Source organism: Cydia splendana, chromosome 9 (assembly GCF_910591565.1).
Source record: "Cydia splendana chromosome 9, ilCydSple1.2, whole genome shotgun sequence".
NCBI lineage: Eukaryota > Metazoa > Arthropoda > Insecta > Lepidoptera > Tortricidae > Cydia > Cydia splendana.
In genome coordinates this window covers 13,675,883-13,703,549 of record NC_085968.1, presented here as the reverse complement: position 1 = coordinate 13,703,549, position 27,667 = coordinate 13,675,883, and the positions used below count along the sequence as shown (strand labels likewise).

Sequence of the window (27,667 nt, the reverse complement as noted above, 5' to 3'; positions counted from 1 at the left end):
TTAAGATAGAGCAATAAGCAAAACAATAAGGAAAACCAAAGATGCGTTGGTATGACGACATCAAAAGAACAGCTGGATCAAAATGGGTACAAAGGGCACAAAATAGATCAGAATGGCAAAAATTGAAGGAGGCCTACATCTCAAAGATTGATAAGGGCTAAAAAGAAAGAAAGAAGAAAGAATAAGCAAAAATCTGAAATTATAGGATTTAAATCAGATTAAGGTCGCAGAGACTTATCCACTAAATCCAACATTAGTGGAAAAAATATTTTGAAATTGTTATCGTAGCTTCTAAAAAAATTATTGTATCTCTCTCTATATAAAATAAGTACGAGTAATTTAGACGCGATGAAATTGTTAGTCCGTCAAGTAAATCCCGATATCACCGATATCATTCGAATCATTCAACTGAGATTTGTTTGTTGTTGAATAACATCGAGTCATGATTGATCGAGTCGATGCAACTATGTATCGATTTGATAACTAGAGCAGTGAAGTAGGTACCTTAGACTTGATTAAAACGCCTATGACAGCCTGTTTCATTGGTAAGAGATGAATTTTAATAAACTTTCGCAACACTCCGTGAAGTACTAGCTTCGTACAAAGTGTTTCTTAATATGTAACTATTTACATTGTTATGTAGGTTGACCGTTTATTATTTGCTCCTTCAATGTATGTTACTCTTTCCTATTTCTTATAATGAAGTGTTTGAACTTAGAAACTTTTTGATATATCTATTGAATCAACCTACTATATACAGGACTAATATTTGATATCACCAAATCGTACACTAAATATAGAACATATTTTTTTAAATCAGTATCTTTAATGACTTCGTTGTACATTAAAATAATAATAAATAAACAAGGTACAAGTCGTAAACAAGACTAAAAGTAAAGCTTATTTGTTAATGCGAGATCTAGTAATGGTGGTGCTGAGAAGAGTACACGTGGTGACTAGGTCCAGAGTTCTCCACGACTGCGTTGAATCTGCAAAAAAAATACATATTTTTTTACCCGGATAGCACAAAGGTTCGGTGCGTCTGATAGTAAGCACATACCGATATCCACGTACCTTACCTACGGAGTTTCGAAAACCACGATCGGGAACACATAGTACAGAGTTTATTTATCAGTACCTTAAAACCCTAGACCTTAAAACTCAATTGTTCTCGTTATCAGAACTCGTTCGGAACGGGTTTGTTAAGTATTACCACCTGTTCTGGCAGCCGACGACGCAGGGGTCGCGTGAGGTCATTACTCATACGGTAGACACCGGAACGTGCGCGGTACCGGTTTGACCACCATATGATAACATGTAAACATGTGGTAAAGTTACGACCGTATTACGTACAAAGCTTCCTGGGAAAGCAATGTCAAATATAACCAGCAACTCGTTAAATGGTCATATTTACGCAATTTGGGGAAAGTTGCAATGTCATCAACTCGTGCTGGACATTACGTAGAATTTAATGACTATGCAGAGGTTAAAGTGCGAGGCTCAAATGAACGCTGCCGTAACAAAACAATGCGTCTTATTGTTGAGATGCCCTTGCTGGTCAAGTAGTTAATGATAGTAATCGCAAAATTTTCAATAGCCATGGCTGAGGTTGGGAAAAGATTACTAATCATGAGGTCGAATTGTTCTAATTGTACTACATATTGTTTCGGTAATTTTTTCTTGGTCAAATTGACCTCAGGCTTCAAAAGTACCTACCTAAGGAAGGACGTAGCCGAGAAAAACGCAAAGTGAGAAAAAGAGGGAGAGTGAGAGATTCTTACCCATTGTGGTCGTCAGCGGTGTAGGTAACCTTGCGGACGGAGCCATCGGGCTGCAGCAGGGAGTATCCGCCCTTCACGACGTCGCCGTCGCGGATCTCGTGCTGAGACTTGTGATCACCGGTGTGGGGATCCTCAACGGAGTAAGAGTACTGGTATTTGGGGTGAGCCTATAAAAAATGCGTCTCTTATTTGAACAGTACGGGATACTAAACTTCAAGTAAATGTATTTTATTTCTGTTATTAGGAATACTTACGTATGTGTCATGTCCGTCGTGGTGGGAAGCATAACCGTGATGAGCAATGGGGGCGATATGAGCATGGGACAGAGGAGCCGCATGGGTCAAGGGGGCAATGTGAGCGATGGTTGAACCATGTGAAATGGGTCCAGCATGGGCGAGAGGGGTAGCATGAGCAATGGGAGCGGCGTGAATCAGGGGAGCACTGTGGAGCAGGGGAGAGGCACCGTAGTGGACACCATGGACGATGGGAGCAGCGTAGTGACCACCATGGGAGTACTCCTCATGAGCACTAGGGGCGAAGTGTGCTTCAGGAGCATAGTGGGGATGGTGGACTACGTTGTGCTGAGAAGATACTGAATATCCATGGTCGTGGCCGAGCCCATGGCCCAGTCCCAGGAGACCAGCCTGAGCGGTCGCCACCACGGCACTCAAAGCTAAAATCTGAAATAGATAAACAGGTTAAACTGTGTCTAACTGCAAATAACTTGCGCGAAACCTTTGAGTTTCTAGGCTGGTATTTACTTTAAAATTATTAACTTTAGCACTTTTAAAGACAAAAATCTGGTTTAGGTAAAGTTAGTAATTCAGAGCAGCCTTATTGCTTTGCTCTTATCTCAAATTAGGTATCATTAAATTCTATTTACTGAGCTATTTCAAGCAAAGCATGAGCTAAGACTGTATTAACCGCAACGATTAACTTGTGACCGCTTAACCCTACTTAAGTAGCTTATTATGAATATAGGCGACTCACTTTGGTGAACATGTTTTTTGGATAGAGATGCGTGACTGACATACATTTGATAAGCAGCAGTGGTTTTTATAAGATGTGGTGTTAAGCCGGTGGGGCGTGAGCTCTCAGTGCGTCCCCAGAGCGCAAGGTCGTCGCTTTGTTTTTCGCTCTCACATTACCTACATACTATCAACCGAATGATCATTACTTAACGAAAATACGCCCAACCAAGATAGTAGGCAACCTGATAGGAGAACGTTGTAACTTTCGTGAGCTTTAGACGTAGTTACTCCGTTCTTATTTTCAACGTTGCCTTGTTATTGTAGGTCAATGAGGTCTCAGAAGCATGCGCGATCATTCGATGTTTGCTTCTGATATTCTTAGGTGGACGCCGCGTGGTGTGAATACCCAATTTTATTGTTACATATATCTACAGATAAAGACATTTTTGTGTTATCATTTAAATTGAAGATAAATACTTATATATGTATGTGATAATAATATAATTAGGTACTAATGAGATAGATTTTCTTTCATGGAGGTTACTTAATCATAACCAAGATAAGTGGTGTCAAGTACAAGAATTAGTTTGAGCTTTTCAACTTTTGTAAATCAGTATATGCGAGTGTGTTCAGTCTGTTACACATAACCTCACCGTCGCGTCTTGACAGTTCTTCTAACTACATAACATTTTGAAAAACTGTGTGTGTAAAATACATATAATTTAACTAAATATGATGTGCTATCAAAATCGTTGCAGACTTATCTTGGTCTAACTCTAGTGCCGAGCTATCATAATTTGACCACTTGCTAGATTACACAATATTATAATTACTTAATAATCTATCTGGGCTTGTCTTTATGTGTAGGACCCATAAAAACTCTAATACGGTTAGTTGTTCTGATAGATAATGGTAGGTAAAATGTAGGTACTTATATTTTAGAATTACATATTATTACATGTACGTATCTAAAATACCTGCGACAGTTAGTAAATGTATATTATTTGACATATTAATTCGGCTGCCCTTGATTGTTTTTACTACTGATGTAAAACAAATGATATCCGGTTCGATGGACCAAAATTATCTTACGTATTTTGCCTGATTATATGATCACGCGCCATGTTGGGGAATTTCACTGGAACAATTTTTTTCATACTAGGTATACCCTATACATGAGAATAACAGCACCCTCTTGACAATGATCATATATTACTGGCCAGGCTTTATAACGTTTTGTGTAGTATTAGGCATAGGTTTATGGCATATACTCTTTTTTAAGTTAGATTGAACTAGAATCTTTAATATTGTCTTCGATAGAATCATTAAGTTTCTTAACAATCGTCCTTATCGACTATCCTAGTAGCTAAAAAGCTAAAAAAATATTAATTTCTAAGCACCCTGTTAGTTACAAAAAAAAATTCATTGCTTTGCATTTCTTTACCTACTGTGTATAACTAGCCATATATGCACTGGTGATATGTATTAAATGGGTTATAACACTTGTGATACATTGTAAAATTACCGACATGATGAAATTGTGCGATACTTAAAAATGCGTGGGGTCACAGTTCTGTCTAATTATAACTGTATTTAATTACCTCGCTTAATCTCCATTACAGGCCAGGTATAATGAAATAATATAGGTACTTGCCTTTCCTTATATATTACTTAGGTAAATTAAGGACCAGGCCCCTGTTTCACCACTGTGTCAATTGTTACCTGACATTGGCAACTCTCAGTATATTGCTTATCGACCTGCAGCGGTATCACGGTCGCGTTTTTATCATCTGTCATGGCATGCGTCACTTTCGCACATACCTACTTACATACTTGTTAGAACGTGACAGGCATGGTGACAAATGATAAAGAGCCGGCCATCTTAGCCCTTCTGGAAATATACAGAAAATTGTGAAGTGTCAGGTGTCAATTGTCATCGTGGTGAAATAGGTGCCAGATCGTCGGTCCCCATTGCTCTATCAGACTGGTTACAAGAGCGGCATTTGAGCTAACTACTACTACAGTGGAAACTGGATAAGTGGAATCGCAAGGGACCGGCTGTTTAGTCCCGCTTATCCAGGTTTTCCATTTATCCAGTTTTCCACTAAACCAGGTTCAAATAAAACATTTTCTCACTTACAGAGGCTCTCGCTAACAGAGGTTGTGGATGCTAGTAATGTCGCTTATAGAGGTCACGTATGGTATGATCAAGACTTAAATAATCATCTTTTATTAAATATGTATGTAGATATGTATGTATTAACAAAAATAGGTATGTAATCCTGACTTTAAAAAAAGCAATACTGTAAATAATCCACAGTACCTACTCGTATACAATTTTCAAAATTACAAATACTAAATCACTCCTAATATTTATTTATGCACGAGAAACCAGTATGGTTAAATAAATCAATGTACCGATTGTACTTTAATGCAAAAAAAACTGAACGATGTGTGATCTCATACAAAATACGTAGTTAAAATACGAACCATAATGAACGAAACAAACTACCCTCCTTGTGACGGTTTAATAAAAATACAAATTTTTATAACGCCGAGCTATTCCACTCATAGAGGTTTCGGAGACGGCTGCTTCCAGTTACAGAGGTAAAAATAAGAAATTTTCGAAAAAATGGATTCCGTTTATAGAGGTCCCAAAATTCCACTTATAGAGGTAATTCGTTGCCAAGGGACTGGAACCGAGAACTTGGGTCCACTTAAAGAGGTTTTCCACTAACCCAGGTTCCACTTATCCAGTTTCCACTGTACTAACAGTGCGCATTTGCCGCATTTCGTATATTATAAGCAACTGCTTCGTATCAGTATTAGTGAGGTTAACGTTAATTCTCTACTCCTGTTGAAAAAAAGGTAATTATTTATTTACGACATGCATGGTCACCCTAAAATTAGAATACTAAACTAGGTACCGATATTCTGTGTCAATTTGAATGTCATCACTGTCATCATGGTCTGGTTACTTTTGAAAACTCGTATCTCATTCAAGTTTGACAGTTTATTTTCTTCGTAATCCAAATGTGTCATTACGGTTAAAGAGGTTTTATGTTTATTAATTAGGTGTCATGTGTAGGGTGACCAAGATTGTAGAGAATTAAATTTTCCCTCAACAAAAAGTAAGAAAATAGGAAAAAGATCCATTATCAGTTACTGAGTGTGCAGGATTAGTCCTGCTCACGTCTCATGAATCATCCTGTATATTAATATACCGTAAGATACCGAAATATGTATATCTTATAGTATAGATAAGCACCACACACGATAACGATACCAAAATATATCGTAATTTACCGAGCTATAATATTTATGTAGCAAGTTGCTATAAGATATCGTAATATACCAAAATATATATTATATAGCTTCGTGTGTGGACTGTGTCAAATAGTACGTAAAATATATCGTAAAAGATGCCTTGCTATAAAATATCTTTTGGTATACTATTGGTCTATCTGGGACGGGCATAAAAAATCTGATATTGCATATAAAACTTTCGCGTTTCGAACACATATTTAACATTATTAATATTATCAACAACCCGAGTAATTACTCGTAATTATAAACAATGAATAGTCAAATTCGTTATACAAAATATTTAATAAATTATTATTTACTAATTCATCATTTTGTTAAAGACATCACAACATCACTAAAACTGGAGAGATCTTCTTAATAATGGTGGCCGTGGTAGGGCTCGGGGTGGATGGATGGGGCGGAGTTGTGCACGACCGCGTTGAACCTGAAAATATATAACAATAAGGTCGATAACGTATGCTGCAGAGGTCACTAAAAAGTTTACTTGGGTTTAGGCTTATGCATTAATTAATTAACGCGCAACAGATAGCAATTGTAGCGAGTCCAAGCCTCTTTGACACATAATTTGTCTTTATAAATCTGATTAGCAAAAAATGCAAAAGAGGATAAAATTGTTGATGTTCCTAACCTACATGGCCTCATAAAGGGGTTAACTTGTAGAGGTACTGGAAGCAAACAACTACGTCAACTACATACTTTGGATCACTAAACTTACTAGATTAGGCCACGGCTTTGGGCGACAAAATCAATTAGACAAGTAGTTTGCAATTTATTTGTAAAGTCATCGGTCAAGCTAGTATGAAGTGTTTTTTGCATATTGTGCAAGAATATATCTTCGATTATATGTAGCTTAATGTAGAATATTCATCTACTTATTCGCGAAAAAAACATAAATCTCTAAACTCAATTGTTTTTGTGATGGTGTATAAAAAGCTGTAGCACCCACGAACCTAGGAGCCCATTTTATGCAGGTACCTAGTTTGGTAAGGAAGAAGTATTTATCCCGAAAAAATATTTAAGATATTTTTATTGTTTACGAAAAGTAAAACGGAAGAGGAAGTAATATATATGCTGGGAGTAAAACTACTTATTGATTTCCGTCAAGAGTGCCTGATAAAAACGTGTGATAATTATTTCTTACCCATTGTGGTCATCGGCGGTGTACTCGACCTTGCGCACGGAGCCATCGGGCTGCACCAGCTCGTAGTAGCCGTGCACGGCGTCGCCGTCGCGGGACTCGTGCTGTGACTTGTGGTCGCCGGTGTGAGGGTCCGACACGGAGTACGCGTAGTCGTATTTGGGGTGGGCCTGGAACAGCCAAGATAGAAATCAGTTTGAAAAATACAGTAAATTGGCCGAGTCACACACTCCGTATTGATGGTTGTTATCTCTCAAGTGAACACATTTGCGTGGCGAATGAGTTTTTTTTTACTGATATAGACTGAGTTTTGGCAGTCGGTTAATAATTTCTTTGTAAGTATCTTACTACTTTCTAAGAAGCGGATTGTTTCAAAAATGGACTTTATGCGTAATTACGTTCAGCTTTAGAGCAAGTAGGTATTCATACATTAGGTGGCTGCATTCTGCTAACTTACATATTCATCATGTCCCTCATGTCCCTCGTATCCATGACCGTAGGCGACGGGGGCAGCGTAGTGAGCCAGGGGCGCGGCGTGGGCCAGAGGCGCCGCGTAGTGGGCGGGTGCGGCGAGGTGGCCGTAGGCGTAGTCACCATGGGCGTAATCGCCATGGGGTGCGTAGTCGCCGTGGTGCACGATGCTCTGGGAGGACACAGCGTGTCCGTACTCAGGGATCAGACCCGCGTAAGCGGCTGCGACCATGGCGCCGAAAGCTAAGATCTGGCAAATCAAATTAGGTTACAGGTTATTTTATTATGATAATGTGACAATGTTATGTATGTATCTTTGTTTAATATGAGACACTGAAATGAGATAATTGTATTGGAACAAGGTCAGGGTGAGTTAACTTAAGGAGTTTAAAGCTTGGTGTATTTGAGAGTGGAAGACGCTTTTCGCTGCACTAATATAATTTATTTATTTATGCTTTGCTAAAGTTGTGTTATGTTTTGAAAACTGCATGAATTAAAATATGCGTCATTAATTGAACTCACTTTGCTGAACATTTTGCTCTAGTTAACTTCAACGTTCGTCGCTGATTGATGTCAATATCAGTGGCCGCTGGTTTTTATATTATTAACACTGAGCGAGAACAAGTGGGGTGCAGGCCGCGGAGCGCGACAATAGACAAAGGTCGAATCAAAACCATTATGGAATTGCAATATGTGTCATGGTATCGATATCAATTGCTTTTGGACATGCGAAGCTGCTGAAGCGTAGTGTAACATTGACGAAGCTCCCAAAAAAGTGTAATTTGATTATTCTTTTGTTTGGCTAATTCTACCCCAATGACAGCTTTGGGCAACAGAATGGATTAGTGTGAAAATTAATAATTTCAGTATTTTTCAATCGAGTCGTACCTATTTTTAAGGTACCTACAATATACACGGTGGCTAAAAAATTACTGCATACCCGTTGCCAGAGAGGCTTTGGGATTATACTGAGCAACTTTTACTATGGAACCAACCCAGAAAACGGGTCAAAAATAATACCCTCTCATAGAAAATGGACCAACCAAAATGTATGAAACAGCTAAAATTTTTTTTTCGCGATTTCGGGGTTGGTCCCATAGTAAAAGTTGCTCAGTATAATCCCAAACCTCCCTGGCAACGGGAATGCAGTTTTTTTAGCCACCCTGTATTTACCGGCCCAATCATAAAATGTTATACATGCAAACGTTGTGACTTTCCGAATAAAAGTTTCGTTAATATTTACCTTGCGAGTACCCTGCCATATCCCCTGTTTCAAATGTTTTCTTTTTACAACTAGTGTATTTTATATTGCATGATGATCATCATCAATAGGCTATACGGAGCATAAATTTTAATTCTTATAATTTAATTGCTTAGACGGATTATCTTATTTAATAACATTATCTCGGTTTAATCAGTAATCAGTAGCGGAAAAGTTAATTTCCTTATACAGGATGCGGTCAGCTACGGCGCATACCGATCTGGATTAATAATTAACTATTGCATACTATATTCGCCATAAAAAGCACAACTGACACGGCCTTGTGATGTTGTGGTCGACAGAAAAAACAATTGAGGCGTCACAGGAGGTCAAATTAATACATATGGACAGTTTATGACCTACTTCGGCCATTTTGCATCGTTTTATCATACTTGCTTATTATCTAACCTATTTTTGTATTGGTGTTCTTGTCTCCTAACTGTTTCTGACTAGGGGCTTAGAACCCTTAATTTATCGTTTTGAACACAGGATGATTCAGGAGACGTGAGCACTGAGCAAGACCCACCCTACACACTCAGTTAATGTTAAGGCATCGCTCATCATCGATTTAAGTGAAACAGCAAAACCTTAAAATTCCTGTTTTTTTTTTACTTTTCGTTAAGTAAAAGTTTTCTCAACATTTACGGTCACCCTACATTCCTATAACACCCAATTAAATTAAAAAAAAATCTCCGTCATAAAAGGACATTAATTATGAAATAAAATAAAATGTCACACTCGAGTGAGCTACACATGTAGTGCATAATTATTTTCCTTCGCATTCTCACGGAACGTAAGAACGTGTCTTTCTACTTCAGTCAGTCTCGGTACAAAAAGTACTGAGTTTGACTGAAGTAGCATGACAAATACGAACGTTTCCGAGAAAATAGGATGGAAAACAATTTATGCACTACCTACATCTGTATGATGTTTTAATTTAAATGTAACCATATGGATACCATTCAATTAATTAATTTAACACACGAATAAAGTAAAGAGGAGGAGGAGTAACACTTATGGAGGAAACAGACAGACAGTGTGTTAACGATTTTAATTTGGCCGTAGTATACGTTTAACTAACAAAAGTTTTTAGTTACTTGTTGAAATTCTTACAGTTTAAAGTAAAAACTTCTCGCGAACGTCAATGCCAAATTGAGAATTGCATTGTATTATTTCGATCATAAAATTTGTTTAACTCTTGCCAGAATGGGTTTCCGGAAATCGAATTATATAAATAGTTATAATGTTTCCATTTTCGCCAGTGTTCGTGACAAAGTCAAGGTTATTAAAGTTATTTCTGGGCACATTCATGTTTGGACTAAATCTTGATTTCGGTGAGTTCATTTTTGTGACAGTTATAAACGTCTATTTTCATTAAGTTGACATAAATTGTGGCATTGCCACACTTTGTCACTAATACCATGCAGAGTTAGCTTGGTCCGACTCCAGTCAAAACAGGTTGGACAAAGTCCAAAACAGATTACTCATTTAAACCGACACATTTGTATGAAATGTCTTATGTGCCCAGGTTTTGAATATAACTTATGTATACTGAATGGTAAACCTAAGAATAAATAAATATCAGGGGACATCTTACACAGAACAACCTAGCCCCAAACTAAGCAAAGCTTGTACTATGGGTGCTAGGCGACGATATATGTACTTATAAAGATAAATACATATTTATATACATAGAAAACACCCATGACTCAGGAACAAATACCTATTTGTGTTCATCATACAAATAAATGCCCTTACCGGGACTCGAACCCAGGCCCATCGGCTTCACAGGCAGGGTCTCTACCCACTAGGCCAGACCGGTCGTCAAGGACATAGACATAAGAGGTACTATCAAAGATACACACCTAAAACGAGATGCTTATAAGATTGGAGGTTTCAGGCAGATTGACCTAATGCTTATTGATATTGGTTTCACCAATATGGCTTTAGGATCTGGGAGTAATTAACAATCGAGGTTTTAAGAGATTGTGTAACTGGATGAAATGGAGTTAATATTTTGCATCAGCATTACGTAAATAGCCTTCATTATTACTTTACTTACAAATATTTGGATACATACATGTATGTATTTTATGATGACAATGACAAAATAACTGGTCAGTGGTATTGAGAGTTGAGACACATTCGATGTATTATTGAGTACAATGATGTATTATTGAGTACGTACGTACACGTGATAAATAATTCAAATGATAGGTACCTAATACCTATCCGTCCTATAAAACTAAAGAAAAAAGTTCTAGATTCCTGCATACTTCCCTGCCTGTCCTACGGCAGCCAAACATGGATATATAAAAACGACACCAAACACAAAATTCGAACATGTCAAGCAGCTTTAGAGAGAAGCATTTTAAATATTAAAAGAAAAGACAGAATACGCAACGTCCATATCAGGGAAAAAACGAATGTTATAGACGCTCTAGAATACTGTAAGAAACAAAAATGGAAGTGGGCTGGCCATGTTGCCCGTATGAACGCCGACAAATGGACAAAAAAAATCACTACATGGACAGGCCCGCCCAATAAAAGAATGCAAGGAAAGCCGAAAGATAGATGGAACGATGAGATTGTCAGAGTGGCGGGAAAAGACTGGATAAGAAAAGCAAGAGATAGAGACACCTGGAAGAGTATGGAGGAGGCCTTTACTCGAGAAGAGGTCCTTAGAAGATATTTTAACTAACAAAAAACAGTATATATATGTTTTACATTATTATTATTTTGAATTTTTTATATTTTTAATCGTAAGTTTACAATTTATCGAGATGAAATGCGTTTTAATTATTTACAATTTATTTTAACTTTTTTTTGGATTTAATAATGCAATACAAACAAAATGTGAACTATTTTTATAATGCAATTATTATTTTTGTTATGATTAACTTTAAGACTGTGATATAGATATATTATGATTATTTCAATATTTTTAAACGGATTTTAAATAATTTTATACAACAATTTTGCTCATTTATTAAATTAATTATCTTTATTTCACGGTTTATGACCAAAAATAATTTATTATTAGGTATACTTTTTTATTATATTTTATTTTTTATTAAATTATACAATCTTATTTTTATTCATTCATGACTTCCTAAATGTTGTTATTAAAATTATTTAAATATCTTGACTACTATAAATCAAATATATTTGTTGCTCTAAAAATTAGGTAACCTATTGTTATATAAAATCAGCATAGCATTAAGCATATTTGCAACTTATGATAATGATGAAATGTATTTACTACTTCAAGCTGTAAAAAAAAAAAAAAATTATGTATATACTTGTAACTAAATGTGAATCTTTTTAAGGAATAATAAAGGCTATAATAATAATAACCTATCCGTTTACCTAATTTGGAATACGAGGTATTTTTTTTTAATTAGTGCATGGAATGATGATGATGATTGATAAAAACTATCCTATGTTCTTTCTAGGGCCTTAAACTATGTATCTCCATACCAATTTCATATTAATCGGTTCAGCGGTTTAAAGCCCGACGAGGTAATAGACAGAGAGACATACGGCACGATTCGGGAAATAAATTAGAGATTCACTAGCTATGAAATAGTAAAGATATGTGACGTTCCACAGCAAAAGGTACCATTGCCCCGGCTGAATATTGGAGCTGCGTTAATAATAGGGTAAGCGCCAGCCGCAATAAGGTACCTTTTGCCGTGGAACGTCACATATCTTTACTATTTCATATCTAGTGAATCTCTAATTCATTTCCCGAATCGCGCCGATAGTTAATTTTGTATTTATGATATTAGAGGGGTATAGTTAGCATAATTTTGGTCACGTTTATTTTTATTTTTATCTCACGTGTGTGGTCACGCTGCGGGAAAATAGGGATGTAGACTAACCCCCTTATTCATAAAACTTTAGGTGCCTGAATTAGTTAAATTATGTATCCCTTTCTTACAAATACATAAGTCAAAATGACAGATAAAGACAAACGATTATTAGCTAATTGAGGTTTGTACAGTAGTGCGTTTATGTAAGGGGGTAAAGCGCTATCCCCTAGCATGAGTTGCGTTCTCGCGCGTGAGTCCATACTTGAAGTATGCGCTAGATGTATGGAGTCGAGCGACTCACGCTAGCAGGTCTGAAACATGCGCACATTTCATTTCTAATGTAATTCCTTGTGTATAGCCTAAGCAAGTACTTTAATAGAAAAAACCTTTTATATTGTTTTAATTTTGGATTTTACTAACCGATTGGCTTACTATCTATGGACGAGTAGGTACTTAAGTAGTTCTGAGACAAATTCTACTCCACAGGACACAATTCGTAAGTTCCGTATCCTTCTCTGTATCCTATCCTTAAGTCCCAAAGCACGCACTATCAGCAAAGTCAAGGCGCGTACGCATTTCTCCGCCCCACCGCGCGGGCCGGCGCTGCTGCGTTATCGTGATCTACATAATATATAAACCTTACCACCGTGCCATTGACATCAATCAATTGCAGATAGCAAAACAGCCAAAATGTTCAGCAAAGTAAGCGTACAGGCATGATATTAAAAAATATAAATAATACTGATACAATTATATAGAACTATCAATTTATTCACAATGTGTTTGTTACACATGCAGTATTCATTATCATTAAACTGGAAAAACAATTAAGAATTATTTTTTCCTATATAACCACACAATACTTGTTTTCTTTTAGATTATAAAAGCATTTCCATATTTTTTAATAAAATAATTTCTTTTTGTCCTTCTTTTAAGATCGTAGTTTTCGGCGCCCTCTTGGCCGCGGCCAGCGCTGGCCACCTCGGTTACGGCCACGCTGTGTCTTCCCAGAGCATCGTCCGTCACGACGAGGGTCACTATGCCCCAGCCCACTATGCCGCCCCGGCTCACTACGCCCCGGTGCACTACGCTGCTCCCGTAGTCCACGCCGCCCCTATTGCTCACTACGCTGCCCCTATCGCCGCCTACGCTCCTGTCGCTCATTACGATGGGCATGATGAATACGTAAGTAAATTGATATAATCAATTAATCAAGCTTTTCCATCTCGTACCTTACTAAGGCAACTCGGCAAGCTTCGTCGCCTACTCAACTGATCGACTGAAAGCTCTCCATTATATCACGATTGCATAAAATACTATTTGGGGTCCTTTAAAAGTGCAGAAAATAGACATGACATATGGTACATTTCATTGAAAGGCTATAAAATTAATAATTGAAACATATTCCAGGCTCATCCCAAATATGACTTCGCGTACTCCGTGTCGGACCCGCACACCGGCGACCACAAGTCGCAGCACGAGTCCCGCGACGGCGACGCCGTGCACGGCTACTACGAGCTGGTGCAGCCCGACGGCTCCGTGCGCAAGGTCGAGTACACCGCTGATGACCACAATGGGTATGTAGAATAAAAAACAAATATGTTTTAATTACTAATCTATGTTTCATAAACATTTTATCAAATACTAGTCATCATGCAGCCAGTAAGTAATGTATTCCGTTTTGTTTTTCAGTTTCAACGCTGTGGTGCATAATTCTGCTCCTACCATCCACGCTGCCCCTGCCCATGACTACCATCATTATTAAAAGGAATAAGCATCGAAGTATTTATTAGGAAACTATTTATATTTTTGTATAATAAGGAAGTCAGTGAACAAATAAATCTTGATTAATAAAACAAATGAAAGCATATTTCAGTTTTTTATAATGTTTCATCCTGTTGTCGTTTCGTAAAACTTAATGAATAATTTTCACTAAGGGCTGGTGAATAAAAACCACCTAAAAATAGTGGAAAACTTCAAGTCCAATACAACCATTTTAAGGAAACGCCATGAAATAAAAATCAAGGTGTTTTCATATTTTGCAAATCTGAATAGGTACTTGAATAGGTACTCTCTAGGCATTAACCACTTTACGAATATATAATTATTATATAATATTAACTCACACATAAAGCTATTTATTAGTAACTAATAACATATAGTAGTAGTAGTAGTAATCACTTTGTTGCACACAACACATAAATTCAACTAAAAGATTTTCAAATAATTTAAATGTCTCTTTCTATATTTGTAGAACAGCTTCCAGCCGCAAGTATAGGTAATGAACTTGCGATATTTGTTGAAACACTGGTAAACGAATCACATAAAATATATTTAAAGGAAATAACAATATATAGATCACACTGTTACGAAGACGTTTTTCAGACTGCTATGGTTATATACATTCAAATTATTATATTTTAATATGATAAGGTTCTAAAACCAAATATAACATTATATATGAAAACAAACCATAAATAAAACCTTTTTGTAATGCGGAGCTGAATACGCCACAGCAGGAGTAAATGTCCTCGTCGCGCTCGTGTCATTGTCACGCACGTTGAAACGCAATTTGCTATTCATTTCATTTCTGAAAAAATCTTTATTCTTTTATTTACGGCCTGATTTGAACTTTAATATACGTCAAATATAATGTCTAGATACGATATGGATATCAGTGTCAAAAATGACATTTTTGTTTTAAGAAACGTCACTTTTGACACTGACATATCTATACCTTATATTTGATGTACATATATTAAAATTAGTATCAGATCGTTAGTTGCTCTATATTATAAAATTGATAAATTGAATAGAGTCGGACTAAGAAAAGTTTGCAGCGGATTTGATAGCCCACGCAGTGAAAGTGTCATTTATACGTCATAATTTCATAGAAGTTTGACGTTTAAAATAACACGTGCACTGCGTGGGCTATCAAATCCGCTGCAGACTTTTAATGGACTGAGTCTACCCCGTATTTTTATTACAATTGGACGTAGTTACGCGAAAACGTTCCAGCCCACAAGTCACTCGAAAATGAGTTACCATAACCAGGGTACTATTTTTGACATATTACATCATGTGCACACAAAGATGCTAGTATTTTTTAGGTTAGTTTCATCAATAAAGTTTGACCCAAATGTTCCAACCCACCATTATGCCAAGGACGTGTACTCAAAATAAAGTAAAAACATTACATGCATACTGAAACATACTGTTAAAAACTCTTAATAGAATAACATATCGTTATAATGTTCCACTTGTCTTGGAACATTATAATAAATTCATAAAACGCACATTTAATTGTTTCTTAAATGATCCATGTGGGTTGGAACGTTTTTGCAAAATCTTTATACATTTTTTATTTCTGCAAAAATGTTCCATGTAATTTGAAACCTTTTAGATTAATCCATACTGTTTTTTTAAGCTGCGAAGACTGTTCTAAATAAATTGGAACGTTTTATTATAATATATTATTTTCAAATTTTTTGCTATAAACGATTTACATATACTTCATCCATTTTTGCTATTAAATGGACGTAGTTACGCAATAACGCTCCAACCCACAGAGACTTCATTTTGAGATAAACGCAATTTTAACATTTTAGTAGTAGGTACACTTTTTTTCTCTAACTGCTACGGACAAAAACGATAGATTTTATTGTAGAATACACACGTATTATTTGATGTTTTGAGTTTTTTTTTAATATGTATTATACAAGGGTATGTATTTAGATAAAACGGTATTGGAACGTTTTTGCTAAGTTTGTTTTTGTATGAAACCTAATTCATCATGATATTGCAGAAACGTTCCAAAAAGTAATTCACCCTTTTTTAAATGAAAAATTTAACAAAATTTAGTATTTCATTACGTACATAAGAATTAAGAACAAATGAAAAGCCATAAATAAGAAAGAAAAATATATTGAAAGGGTTGGGACATGATAACTACCTATATAGAAAAGGAAATCTAAATTATATTTTCATAATGTTGACAACATTATCATTATTCGTCTTCATAACCTTCTGTGTCAAAGTCTGGCACTCCGCCGAAACCATCAACATCATCAACAGTTTCCTCAGAGCTTTGAAGGGTTCTATAAAACTGAAGACTCACCTCAGGTATGAAAATTGGTACATTGATTGCAAATCGGCTAATTTTGCTGGAGCAATTGGTTTGCCATTAGGCCACAACAAACAGAAATCAGACTCTTATATGTATAGCAATTCCCGCTTTATTCTTTTTTCAATGCTCAACTCTTTAAAATCTTCCAGTGATAACCTCATGAAAATAGAAAACATTTTATCTTTATCCAATTTAATTTATTTTGTGTGTAACCAACTAACTTTGTTTTTGTCCGTGAATTTCTTACGGTTGATAATCTTTTTTTCCAGATTAGTTGTACTGTAAAAATTAGTTTTCTGCATTTTACACACTTGAAGTGGTTTCCTTTCATACAGCGCTTAATTATATCGATATATTCTTCAGCGGTATGCACTCGTTGATAATGTTTGAGGACAGTTTCTATTTTAGAAAAATCTGTGTCATTCGGTAAAAACGTATAGCCAGAACCAAGAAATCTAAAGGATATTGTTTTTGGATGGGACCTTAAAATTGTTTTCATCATCAGAACGATCTTGATATTTCTGTTCTGGCCACCGCAGCAATCACTCCATATTATTAAATGTTGAAGCGTTGATTTTAGTTTTTGCATTATATATTTCATGAAGCATGATCCTACTTCCTGAGCACCTCTTCCTTCTTCTCCTTTTACCCAGACATAACAATGCCCAGTGTCGTTAGAAGCACTATGTAATCCACTGTTATAAAACAATTTTAAGCTCCCATCCAACTTTGAAAACAATTATCCTTTCGATTTCTTGAGTTTGGCCATACGTTTTTACCGAATGACACAGATTTTTCTAAAATAGAAACTGCCCTCAAACATCATCAACGAGTGTATACCACTGAAGAATTTATCGATATAATTAAGCGCTGTAAAAAAGGAAAACCACTTCAAGTGTGTAAAATGCAGAAAACTATTTTTACAGTACAACTAAACTGGAAAAAAAGATTATCAACCGTAAGAAATTCACGGACAAAAACAAAGTTTGTTGGTTATATACACACAAAATAAATTAAATTGGATAAAGATAAAATGTTTTCTATCTTCATGACGTTATCACTGGAAAAAGGTTTTAAAGATTTGAGCATTGAAAAAAGAATAAAGCGGGAATTGCTATACATAAAAGAGTCTGATTTCTGTTTGTTGTAGGTAGCTTAATTATTTGGCATAGGTTCTAAGCTCAAAAGATCACGTCCTATTTTTTTTGTAATACATTTTCAATTTTTTTTATTTGTTTTTGTATATTCCTCATTGTTATTTATTATTTTACATATTAAATTTATTTTAGATATATTATATTTATAAAATAATACACTTAAATTCGTTTTGGAACGTTTATGCATAATTGCTATTTAACAAGGTTCATACAAAATTAAATTTAGCAAAAACGTTTCAAACTCGTTTTACCTATTTATATGCCCCTTGTATTATGTATTTACAAAAAATATGCATATCATTCAATAACCAGTTTGGCATTCCACAGTAAAACCAATAGTATTTGCCTGAAATAATTACAGGGAAAAAGTGTACCGCTAAAACACAAAATTGCGTTTATCTCAAAATGGGGTCGCTGTGGGTTGGAACGTTTTCGCGTAACTACGTCCAATTAGTGACGACATAGGGATGTAATGTCCCATCGCTCTCTTGTTTCACTTTCAGCTTATGGCGGGCTGTTGTATTGTAGTAGCGACCCTATATATAGGTACCTAAGCGCTCCTAGAATAGCCCTTGTGTGCGTCCTGAGGGCCTACCGCGAACCACGTTCGACGTGTTGCCTCTCCGTTGCACTTGTAAATTCGTGCGTAAGTGTGACAGGGAGGCAACACGTCGAACGTGTTGCCTCGTGGGAGGCCCTATGACTCTGGCTTGCCTTGCGACCGTCCAGAGTGAAGTAGCGAGAGCTGCGTTCTCGAGGATATAAATATGTGCAATCATGATTGACTTTCAATAGTGTAGACTAGTCCTTGGTGGGTGCTGCCTCAGCGTGCGTTCTACACACTGACAAGGGCAGCTTCCGGTCGGTGTATAATCTTACATTTAATTAATGTTTCCAAAGAGACTCTACGTCTTGGCTTCGGCTTCGGCTTCGGCTAGGAGTAGGTTGAGAGCCTGTGGTACCCACACATCAGATTTTATTTATTTATAATAACGTACGCTGAAAATGAACGCAGAAATGTTAACTAAGAAAAAAATCTGGAACTATGTTAAAATCAGTTAACACTCGATAACTTAAGTCAGTAAGTTCAGTTAAAGATAATATTATAAATACCTATTTAATCAAGACAGTCAGACCTAGTTTTTCCTCTGGGTCGGAAGCCTAAAGGGCTTACGTAAAAACTGTCTGAAATCATTCTTGAGATTAGCGGCCCACTTCATACAACGCTTATAAGATGTCACAGCGTTACGATACCGGTCTGTCAGTGTTAAAATTGACATTTCTTCAACCAAAAACCGAACAAGTGCTAGTTGGACTCGCCCACCGAGGGTTCCGTACAAAAACTTATTTTTTATTTTGTACACATTTTGAGTTTTGAGATTTTTCCCTGTACTTGTAGTGTATGACAATATAATTTGCCAAAATTCATAGTTCTAGGTCAACGGGAAGTACCCTATAAATTTTGATTCCCTTGGGAGTGTCGAAATATACCTATGTGTTTTGTGGTATAAACGGCCGTATCTTTTTTTTTCGTTAACTTAGAAGTTTGATTTTTTCACAGCTTCAAAGGACCATATACCTGAGCATATCGTCTTAATTTCAACTCAATATGTCCACGCGCTCCCGAGATAAAGGGTCTTGACAGACAGACAGACGGACAAGTGATCCTATAAGGAAGGAAGGTAGTTTCTGTAAAACTGTAATGTAATGTTATTTATTTCACTAACAAACAAATCAAACAATGTACTTTTAGTTTATAATTTATTTATTTTCTCTACTATTCCAACTGTCACTCATGACATACAAATGCATACTTGGTCTCCCGCGGTACAGGCCTAGCCTAGTGCGGGGACCCCTGGAAATTCGGTACTATATTTAACCATGCTATGCACCCACCCGATGTCACAACAATTTATGTACTGTACTGCCTGTTTTGTGCGCAATAAACTTATTTTTATTTTTTTTTATTTTTTTAAGGGTTCCGTTTTTTCCTTTTGAGTTTGCCAGAGTCAGCATTGCCTCAACAAATACATCTTAGGTTTTGCACTTAATGTAATATAGAATTAGATAACCATGTAATGGGATACGATTAATGTTTTTTTCCAAAAAAAAAATTAAGTACATAATTTCAAAACATATATTATGTAATTGAATTCACTTTATTGACAAGTTTTTCACACGCATACAAAAATATAAATAGCGTTCAAACAAATAACATTAGGCAGTCATTCTTCAATTGAAATAATTTAATAATGATGGTAATCGTGGGCGGGAGCAGCGTGGATGGAAGGGGCTGAGTTGTGAACAACAGCGTTGAAACTGGAAAAAATAGCGATTTTAAAATATGGTAAGTATATATAGTTAGTGTGTCAGGTTAGTTCTAATAGTTGACCAAGCACTGTAACAATAATTAAGGTCAATGCGGCCAAATCCGACTGCGGGAAATTCTGTACACGAGCGCGTTTATAAAAAAAACACGAAGCATTGATTATTTCAGCAGTCAAAAGCAACTGGTGCTGTAGTTAACGATTGATAAAAAATACGCTCGTGAACGGAAGTTCCCGTACGACAAGCTCATTTGCTTGCATTGACCACCAGTTAGTATATTAGTTAGATAGGTATATTGAGTGTTCTTTCTTTTTTCTTTTACTCCTCTCAGTTTTCTAAGACAGTACAATATTCAATAAATATTGTCTTACCCATTGTGGTCATCGGCGGTGTACTCGACCTTGCGCACGGAGCCGTCGGGCTGCACCAGCTCGTAGTAGCCGTGCACGGCGTCGCCGTCGCGGGACTCGTGCTGCGACTTGTGGTCGCCGGTGTGCGGGTCAGCCACGGAGTACGCATAGTCGTATTTGGGATGAGCCTGGAATATATCGCAATTCTTAGACTTGTGGCCGTTATAATATATAGCATCATCATCAGAAGGAAGGACTATACCAAACAAACTTAAGACCCTGCTAGGATTCATGGACGAGCTGGGGTGGCTAGAGTAGTGCAACCTCGTATTCACGCAAAATAGGCAAAATGGTTGTCGATTTGCGGAAAATGCCCAGTAGAACTAACTAACTAACTAATATATAGCATCTTCCATGTGAATAAGTAGAAAAAACCTTAATTATTTTTTATTAGAGAAAAACTTACATATTCATCATGATGATCGTAGTGAGCAGCAGGGGCGTAGTGAGCGATAGGAGCGGCGTGGACGACAGGGGCGGCGTGGACTACGGGAGCGGCGTAGTGAGCTGAAGCGTAGTGAGCCGGGGCGGCATAGTGCGCTGGGGCATAGTGGCCCTCGTCGTGACGGATGATGCTTTGGGAAGATACGGCGTGGCCATGGCCGAGGAGGCCAGCGTTGGCCGCAGCCAGGAGTGCGCCGAAAGCTACGATCTAAAAAAATATTTTTATTCATACATTTTCAAGTTTAGATTTCTTTATACTCTAGAGATATTAGTATCAAGTGGTAAAACGTGATGTTGAATAATAATTGCCGTATAATCCGTTTAAAATCGTTATGTTCTATACTTTTTTGGAACAATACCCATGAAATATGAATTAACATATTATGTTTTTATTACTTAATTTAACTGATAAGAGTGATAAGTACCGAAATGGAACAGGGGCAACAGTTAAAAAAATAAGAAATTTTCATGTAAATTCTTCGACAAAGAAATAATTATGTTAATTATATTGATTGTTTCAAATTATTATACTACAGAATTAATGCCAACACACTCACTTTGCTGAACATTTTGGGTGTATTGTTTAACAATCAGTTATTGATTGGTGTCGACAGTCCAGATGTATAGGTTTTATAGATCATGCGCGTGCGTGCGGTGGGGCGGCGAAATGCGTGTGCACCTTGACTCTGTAGCTTTGACATGACGCCAAGGTCACAGTTCCGATAATAATGTGAAGCGGTTAATCATTGTGTCCGGTGTAGGGTTACCAGATACAGATTTAGAATTTCCTGACAAAATTCCTGATTTAACTTCTTATTATTTTCTTAGGATTAATTTGGATAAAAAGGTATGTATGTACTTTATAAAAAATTCTGTCAATTCAAAAAAATCCTGAAATTTTCGTGTTCCGTCCCCATTCCTAACAAAAGGCCAAAATTCCTGACATGTCAGGAAAATTCCTGTCATCTGGTAACCCTAGTCCGGTGTGGCTTTCATCGTCTGCCGGGTTATTGTATCTAACTAATAATTAAGCAATGTTGTGCCTTATTGTTTTGTAATAATTAGCGTGTATTGTGTAACTGGGTACGAAGCAGGAGGTCCCGGGTTCGAATCCTGGTAAGGGCATTTATTTGTGTATTCATCACAAATATTTGTTCCTGAGTTATGGATGTTTCCTATGTATATAAGTATTTATATATTTATGTGTGTATATTATATATGTAAATCGCCGTCTAGTACCCACAACACAAGCCTTATTGAATTGAACTTACTCTGGGACTAGGTTGATCTGTGTAAAATTGTCCTATAATATTTATTTATTTATGGGTGAACAAGATTATTAATTTAATATAAGAAAGCCTAAAGGATGACTCACGCTAGACCGGGCTGTGCCCGGGCCTAGGCGTCTGACATGTCATTTGCTATGACGGATGATCGGTGATAATGTGGTGCTTTCCATAGAAAAAGGAGCTTCGGAAGCTCCGGCCCGGCCCCGGCCCGGTCTAGCGTGAGTTATCCTTAACATTATGACATCAGTACGGTTACCATCAGTTTGTTACTGACATAAACGCTGTCGAGAACGTAATTTACTTTCTATACATCCCGTTTGCACTAATATGCGAGTGCGAGCGGATGTAAGTATAGAAAGTAAATTACGTTCTCGACGGCGTTTATGTCAGTGACAAACTGATGGTAACCGTACAGTTACTCATCGGGGCGATTGCAACTAGCCTAAAGTCAGTTTATATGGCCACCTTCTGTCTACATCACCAAATCAGCTTCATTTGTATCATAGCATTGTATTGTTACCAATCTTATATATACCTACTCAAGGCCCTATACAAACATACAAAATGTAAACATTTATTATAGATGAGGGTTGGTAACTGTAGATTCTAGATTGTTAAATGAGCCCCCTGTTTAGATTCTATTATAGGCCATGACCGGAATATAATAGGATAGTTTTTTTACATCGTATGTTTATTAGGTACATTTATTTTTCTCACGGCTCGAAGCGTAATGGCTTGATGGACTCATATATACTGGAGTAAGAGGTGTTAAGGTATTTTGTGGTCAATAGTTTTGGTTCAGTTTTAAAATATATAATAAATAAACTTTTATTCCCTCTAAGTTTATTTCCGAACTTAATAAATCCATATCGTGATAAAATTCAACACTTGTTGTCCCGCTTGAAAATATTATTCACTTTTACTTAATTGAACTAAGTACCTGCATCAAAAACCTAAATCTGGAACTATGTAATTTGATAAGAAGATTTGGTAGGTAAATAAAAACTTTGTAGTAAACAAAAACATCATCTAATTTTACGTACTCATTGATGAATTATTTTATTTTATTTTAAAAAAGAAACTCATGAGCTTAAATTAACGATGTATGGATTTACTAATTTTTTGCTGATATAAGAAATATAACCAACATTAAGTACTTATTCTTTAAACAGTAGGTAAGTAATTATTTTTTGTGTTACCCGTACACGTCCTTGAAATATTTAGATCACTGTATTTCGCGGTAAGAAATGGCGAAAGCACAAGCCTAAAAATTTACATAATTAGACCTTGTCTTGTATGTTACAAAGACTATACCTACCAACATCAACTACTGCAAATAATCTTGCTCTTTATTTCAACATGTACATTTCTAAAAAATGACCGCAGTTTTAAAACGAATTAATTTACTGATTAAGATTAAGGCATATTGATTGATCAGATATTTAACCCAAAAAAAGTCGCCGACATTGAATTTTAAAGACATTAGAATCTACAGTCGGTACGTGACATGACCACTTGACCAGTGGTGCCTTTAATAAAATTTGGTTATCACAGTCTTTTTATCGCAATCAATCTGTTTTAAGTACCTACATTAATAGGTATGTAAAGAGATTTGACAAGACATTGATCGATCTATTAAAGTGCAAGTGTATTGCTATAATATGCGATTACATTATGTGCAACATTGTTAACCTACCTATATGTAAATTTACTACTAAAGAAAACAAAAACAACTGCCTATGGTTTTTTGAATATTTTAAAATGTACCTAAATGAATTATATAACACGTAATTAGGCTATCAGAAGGCAGATTTGAAGTTGTTAACCAAACTTAGTATCATTAATGATGCCTACAAGACCTAATTAAAGGTGTTTTTGGTAATAACGAAGACATACGATTTTTATTACAGGTTTAATTACAGCAACTCTTTATTTCTCTGTTAAGTATTTTATTAGACAAGTTCAAGTGAAAAACATTAGGAATTTGTTAACATAAAGTTTTAACTCGAAGACTAAACTGCAAAACGTAATTCAAGACCAAAAAAAGTAAGATTTGCCACTGCAATAATTTGTTTGTAAAATAGTAAATTCCTTTTGATAAATAATCACGCTAAGATAATTTATTTATTAGTAATTTTACTCCTACGATTTAAAAAAGTACTTTTACTTACTTATTTTTACATAAATACAAGACGCGCTAGTAAAAAGTGGCAACATTTTCTTACTTTGTTTGGTCTTGAATTACGTTTTGCAGTTTAGACGGTAATAACAATTTTGGAAAATAATAGTGATGTAACAACTTCAGCTACCACCAGTTTGGCACCGACACAAACGCTGCCGTGAACGTAATTTACTTTCTATGCATCTCGCTCATACTGGCATATTAGTGCGAGCGAGATGTATAGAAAGTAAATTACGTAGACGTTAACGTATATTTCAGTGTTTACACTGTCAGTGACTCGTGATACGGGTACAGCTGTATTTAACAGGGCTTGTTCAATACAATGTACGTTAGTGGAGAAGCTAATGGTTGCGGCGTATTCGCTCGATTAATGGCAGATTGTATGCACTTAATGACGTCATTGTAAGAAACAAGTGGATCAGTAACGATCGGTAGCACTTCAAAGCTCTGTGTTGTACTCGTCTCTTCCTTTCCTTCACCCCCATGTTTCTCAGCAGTATGGGATACTCTATGGCTTTCTGGTTCTGTGTGCTCTTCTGGGGATTTCTGCTCTTTAGCTTCGACGCGTTCTTCGTGTGTGGTCTCCTTGTGACCCTTCGGTCCTGCGGGCCCTCCATGATCCTCATGTCCCCCATGCTTTTCATGAATTTTAGGTTCTTCACGACCATGTTCTTCAAGTTTAGGTTTTGCATGGGCCTCGTGTTCTTCACGACTTTCACCTTCATGACCATGTTTTTCTTCATGAACTTCTCCATGTGCTACAGGCTCGAGATCGTGTGCTTCATCTGTTTTATTTTGTGCTTCTTTTAGCGGTTCGCTTTTTATTTCAGGACATGGTGGGATGGATTTAGCTTCTTCCTTGGGTAAAAAGTTTTTAACGACTGCGTTAAATCTGCAACAAAGTATTATTTAGGATTTAGATGCCTTACTTTGCCGTAAGTATTTCAAGCTAAGTGTAAGTAAAAGTTAGTTATTTACCCTTTAATATCATCAGCAGTGTACTGCACCTCTCGGACATATCCATCGGGCTGGATTAATGAGTATTGGCCCCGCACTACGGAGCCGTCACTTGTTTCTTTTTGAGCTTTTTGGTCACCGGTGTTCTCATCGTAAACCACATAGGAATACTCGTAGCTCGTAGCATCCTAAGTAGAACAAATACAATCATTATTTTGTATTATAATTAATGATTCTATCACAGAAAGGCTACATTGCAAAAGCAAAGTTACTAAGTTAAATTACTTACATCTTTACTCGGTGCTACAACAACTGGGACTCTTATCGGAGATTTGTACGTAACAAAATTGGCACTACTGGTTGCTACTGGAGTTAAGGCAGCCACTTGTTGACCAGGAACGACACACGGTGATACACACGGCGGTAACAAACTTGACATTAGAGGCGCATCAGACTGGGGAGCGAGTTGCCCGCTTCTTACAGCCGCAGGGCCGTAGAAACCCAGACTTGGACCGCTTTGCATGTACACATTTGAGTACGACGTACCGCCATCAACTGACTTTACCCAAGCAAAACTTAACACTATAGCTGCCACGAAACTCTAAAACAACAAAAACCATTATTAAAAAAATAGAAATCGATTGTTTTTAAATTAAAATCTGTACCTACTTACGTTTAAAATCATCTTTCCAGGTGATCGATGGAACACTACTGACATTTTTCAGAAAGTTACTCGTCTTATAAAAGGTGCTTTGTTTGTCTTAAAATATGCTGTTCGGTAATACCGAAACAAACCATCAATGTCATTACTAGATGAATAGAGGTGAACAATTAAAATGTTAATGAAGATTTTAACACTAGTACTTGTCTCATCTCTAGTATTCAGCGCACGAGGCTCACAATTAGTGGGCAATATAGCGTGGCATTTGCTTTTGTCTCAGATAGTCCGGCTTGTGATGAAATGTGACCGGGAACAACTATGTTATTTCTTTAACCCCGTGCTGATCTTTCAAATGCCGTGGGCTTTATGACGAGGATCCCTTCAACCATACGCTGTTTCAAACTTGCTTTTCTATATCGTTTTAGTTTACGTCACATGATACGTAGCAATTTCTTTCTGATATTTTTTTTTACACGTAAAAAAAATCATCATTCATTAATCATGATTCATTAGCGATTTTGACCACTTTTTACTTTTAATTATTTAGGTACATAATTAACCTTGCGATAGAAATCTGTTTTCAAACAATATGCTAAACTAATTTAGTGTCAAAACTACTTTTAATTATGCACAGCTTGCAACTCATTATGCTAATACATATATGTATGTGTAAGTGGACTAGGTGTGATTGAATAACGTTAAACCTACTAATTCTCAGATCCAGTGTCTATTCGATTAAAAAAGTTTAACAAATGACCTTGCGCACTTTAAGTAGCTAAGTGTTTTTTTTTTGTTATTTTTTATTGCGCCTGTATATTATGTCTGAGCAAAGCGTCGACTTTATGCCATCGTCTGTTCGGAAAGAGAAGAGTCGTGGAATGTATTGGGCCCCATACATTCCACAACTGTAATATATAATGTGCAATTGTGCACCTAAATGTAGATTTAAAAATATATGTATAGTAAAATATTTAATAAACACAAAGCTTCCATAGAGGTACTTATTTAGTTCAATTCATTTAGAAGATAATATTTAGGAATATAAAATGGTGTCTTACTTAAATACAGATTAAAACAATATTGTATTGGTGCTTTTTGGTTTTGTCTGAGTTAGTTCTTATAATAATTATATTGATCAGGATACTCTGTTAAGATATGTATTACAAGACCAATTTTTATAGAAATAATAGGCACACACAAACGAACCAATCAAATAAACAATACCACAGAAGTTCTGAGTTATATCAGGCGTGTCTCACTCCGCGATTTCGTCGCTTTGCTGCAGGTAGCTAAAAGTACATCCGTTCGGCCCCAATTTTGGGGTTTGCCATAAGCCGCGCGTGGCGCTG

General features: G+C 36.4%; 4 protein-coding genes across 4 annotated transcripts; 1 reads left to right on the top strand and 3 right to left on the bottom strand.

Annotated features, from left to right (window-relative positions):
* Window positions 1-893: 893 nt before the first annotated feature.
* On the bottom strand, window positions 894-8,487 carry LOC134793896 (histidine-rich glycoprotein-like). Its single transcript, XM_063765610.1, has 8 exons — window positions 8,211-8,487; window positions 7,675-7,938; window positions 7,221-7,387; window positions 6,439-6,503; window positions 2,772-2,806; window positions 2,036-2,461; window positions 1,782-1,948; window positions 894-989 (listed from the first exon to the last, which is right to left on the bottom strand). Exons 1-8 carry the CDS (start codon window positions 8,220-8,222, stop codon window positions 920-922), a joined length of 1,206 nt encoding a protein of 401 aa, XP_063621680.1. The 5' UTR covers window positions 8,223-8,487; the 3' UTR covers window positions 894-919.
* A 4,732-nt stretch (window positions 8,488-13,219) lies between these two features.
* On the top strand, window positions 13,220-14,568 carry LOC134793683 (cuticle protein 8-like). Its single transcript, XM_063765335.1, has 4 exons — window positions 13,220-13,466; window positions 13,701-13,949; window positions 14,175-14,341; window positions 14,457-14,568. Exons 1-4 carry the CDS (start codon window positions 13,455-13,457, stop codon window positions 14,527-14,529), a joined length of 501 nt encoding a protein of 166 aa, XP_063621405.1. The 5' UTR covers window positions 13,220-13,454; the 3' UTR covers window positions 14,530-14,568.
* A 5,641-nt stretch (window positions 14,569-20,209) lies between these two features.
* On the bottom strand, window positions 20,210-21,887 carry LOC134793684 (cuticle protein 7-like). The gene is made up of 4 exons (XM_063765336.1): window positions 21,787-21,887; window positions 21,192-21,437; window positions 20,747-20,913; window positions 20,210-20,366 (listed from the first exon to the last, which is right to left on the bottom strand). Exons 1-4 carry the CDS (start codon window positions 21,796-21,798, stop codon window positions 20,294-20,296), a joined length of 498 nt encoding a protein of 165 aa, XP_063621406.1. The 5' UTR covers window positions 21,799-21,887; the 3' UTR covers window positions 20,210-20,293.
* Window positions 21,888-24,996: 3,109 nt separating this feature from the next.
* On the bottom strand, window positions 24,997-26,626 carry LOC134793895 (uncharacterized). Its single transcript, XM_063765609.1, has 4 exons — window positions 26,331-26,626; window positions 25,947-26,258; window positions 25,679-25,845; window positions 24,997-25,592 (listed from the first exon to the last, which is right to left on the bottom strand). The coding sequence occupies exons 1-4, from the start codon at window positions 26,373-26,375 to the stop codon at window positions 25,001-25,003; spliced, it is 1,116 nt and encodes a 371-aa protein (XP_063621679.1). The 5' UTR covers window positions 26,376-26,626; the 3' UTR covers window positions 24,997-25,000.
* Window positions 26,627-27,667: the final 1,041 nt, after the last annotated feature.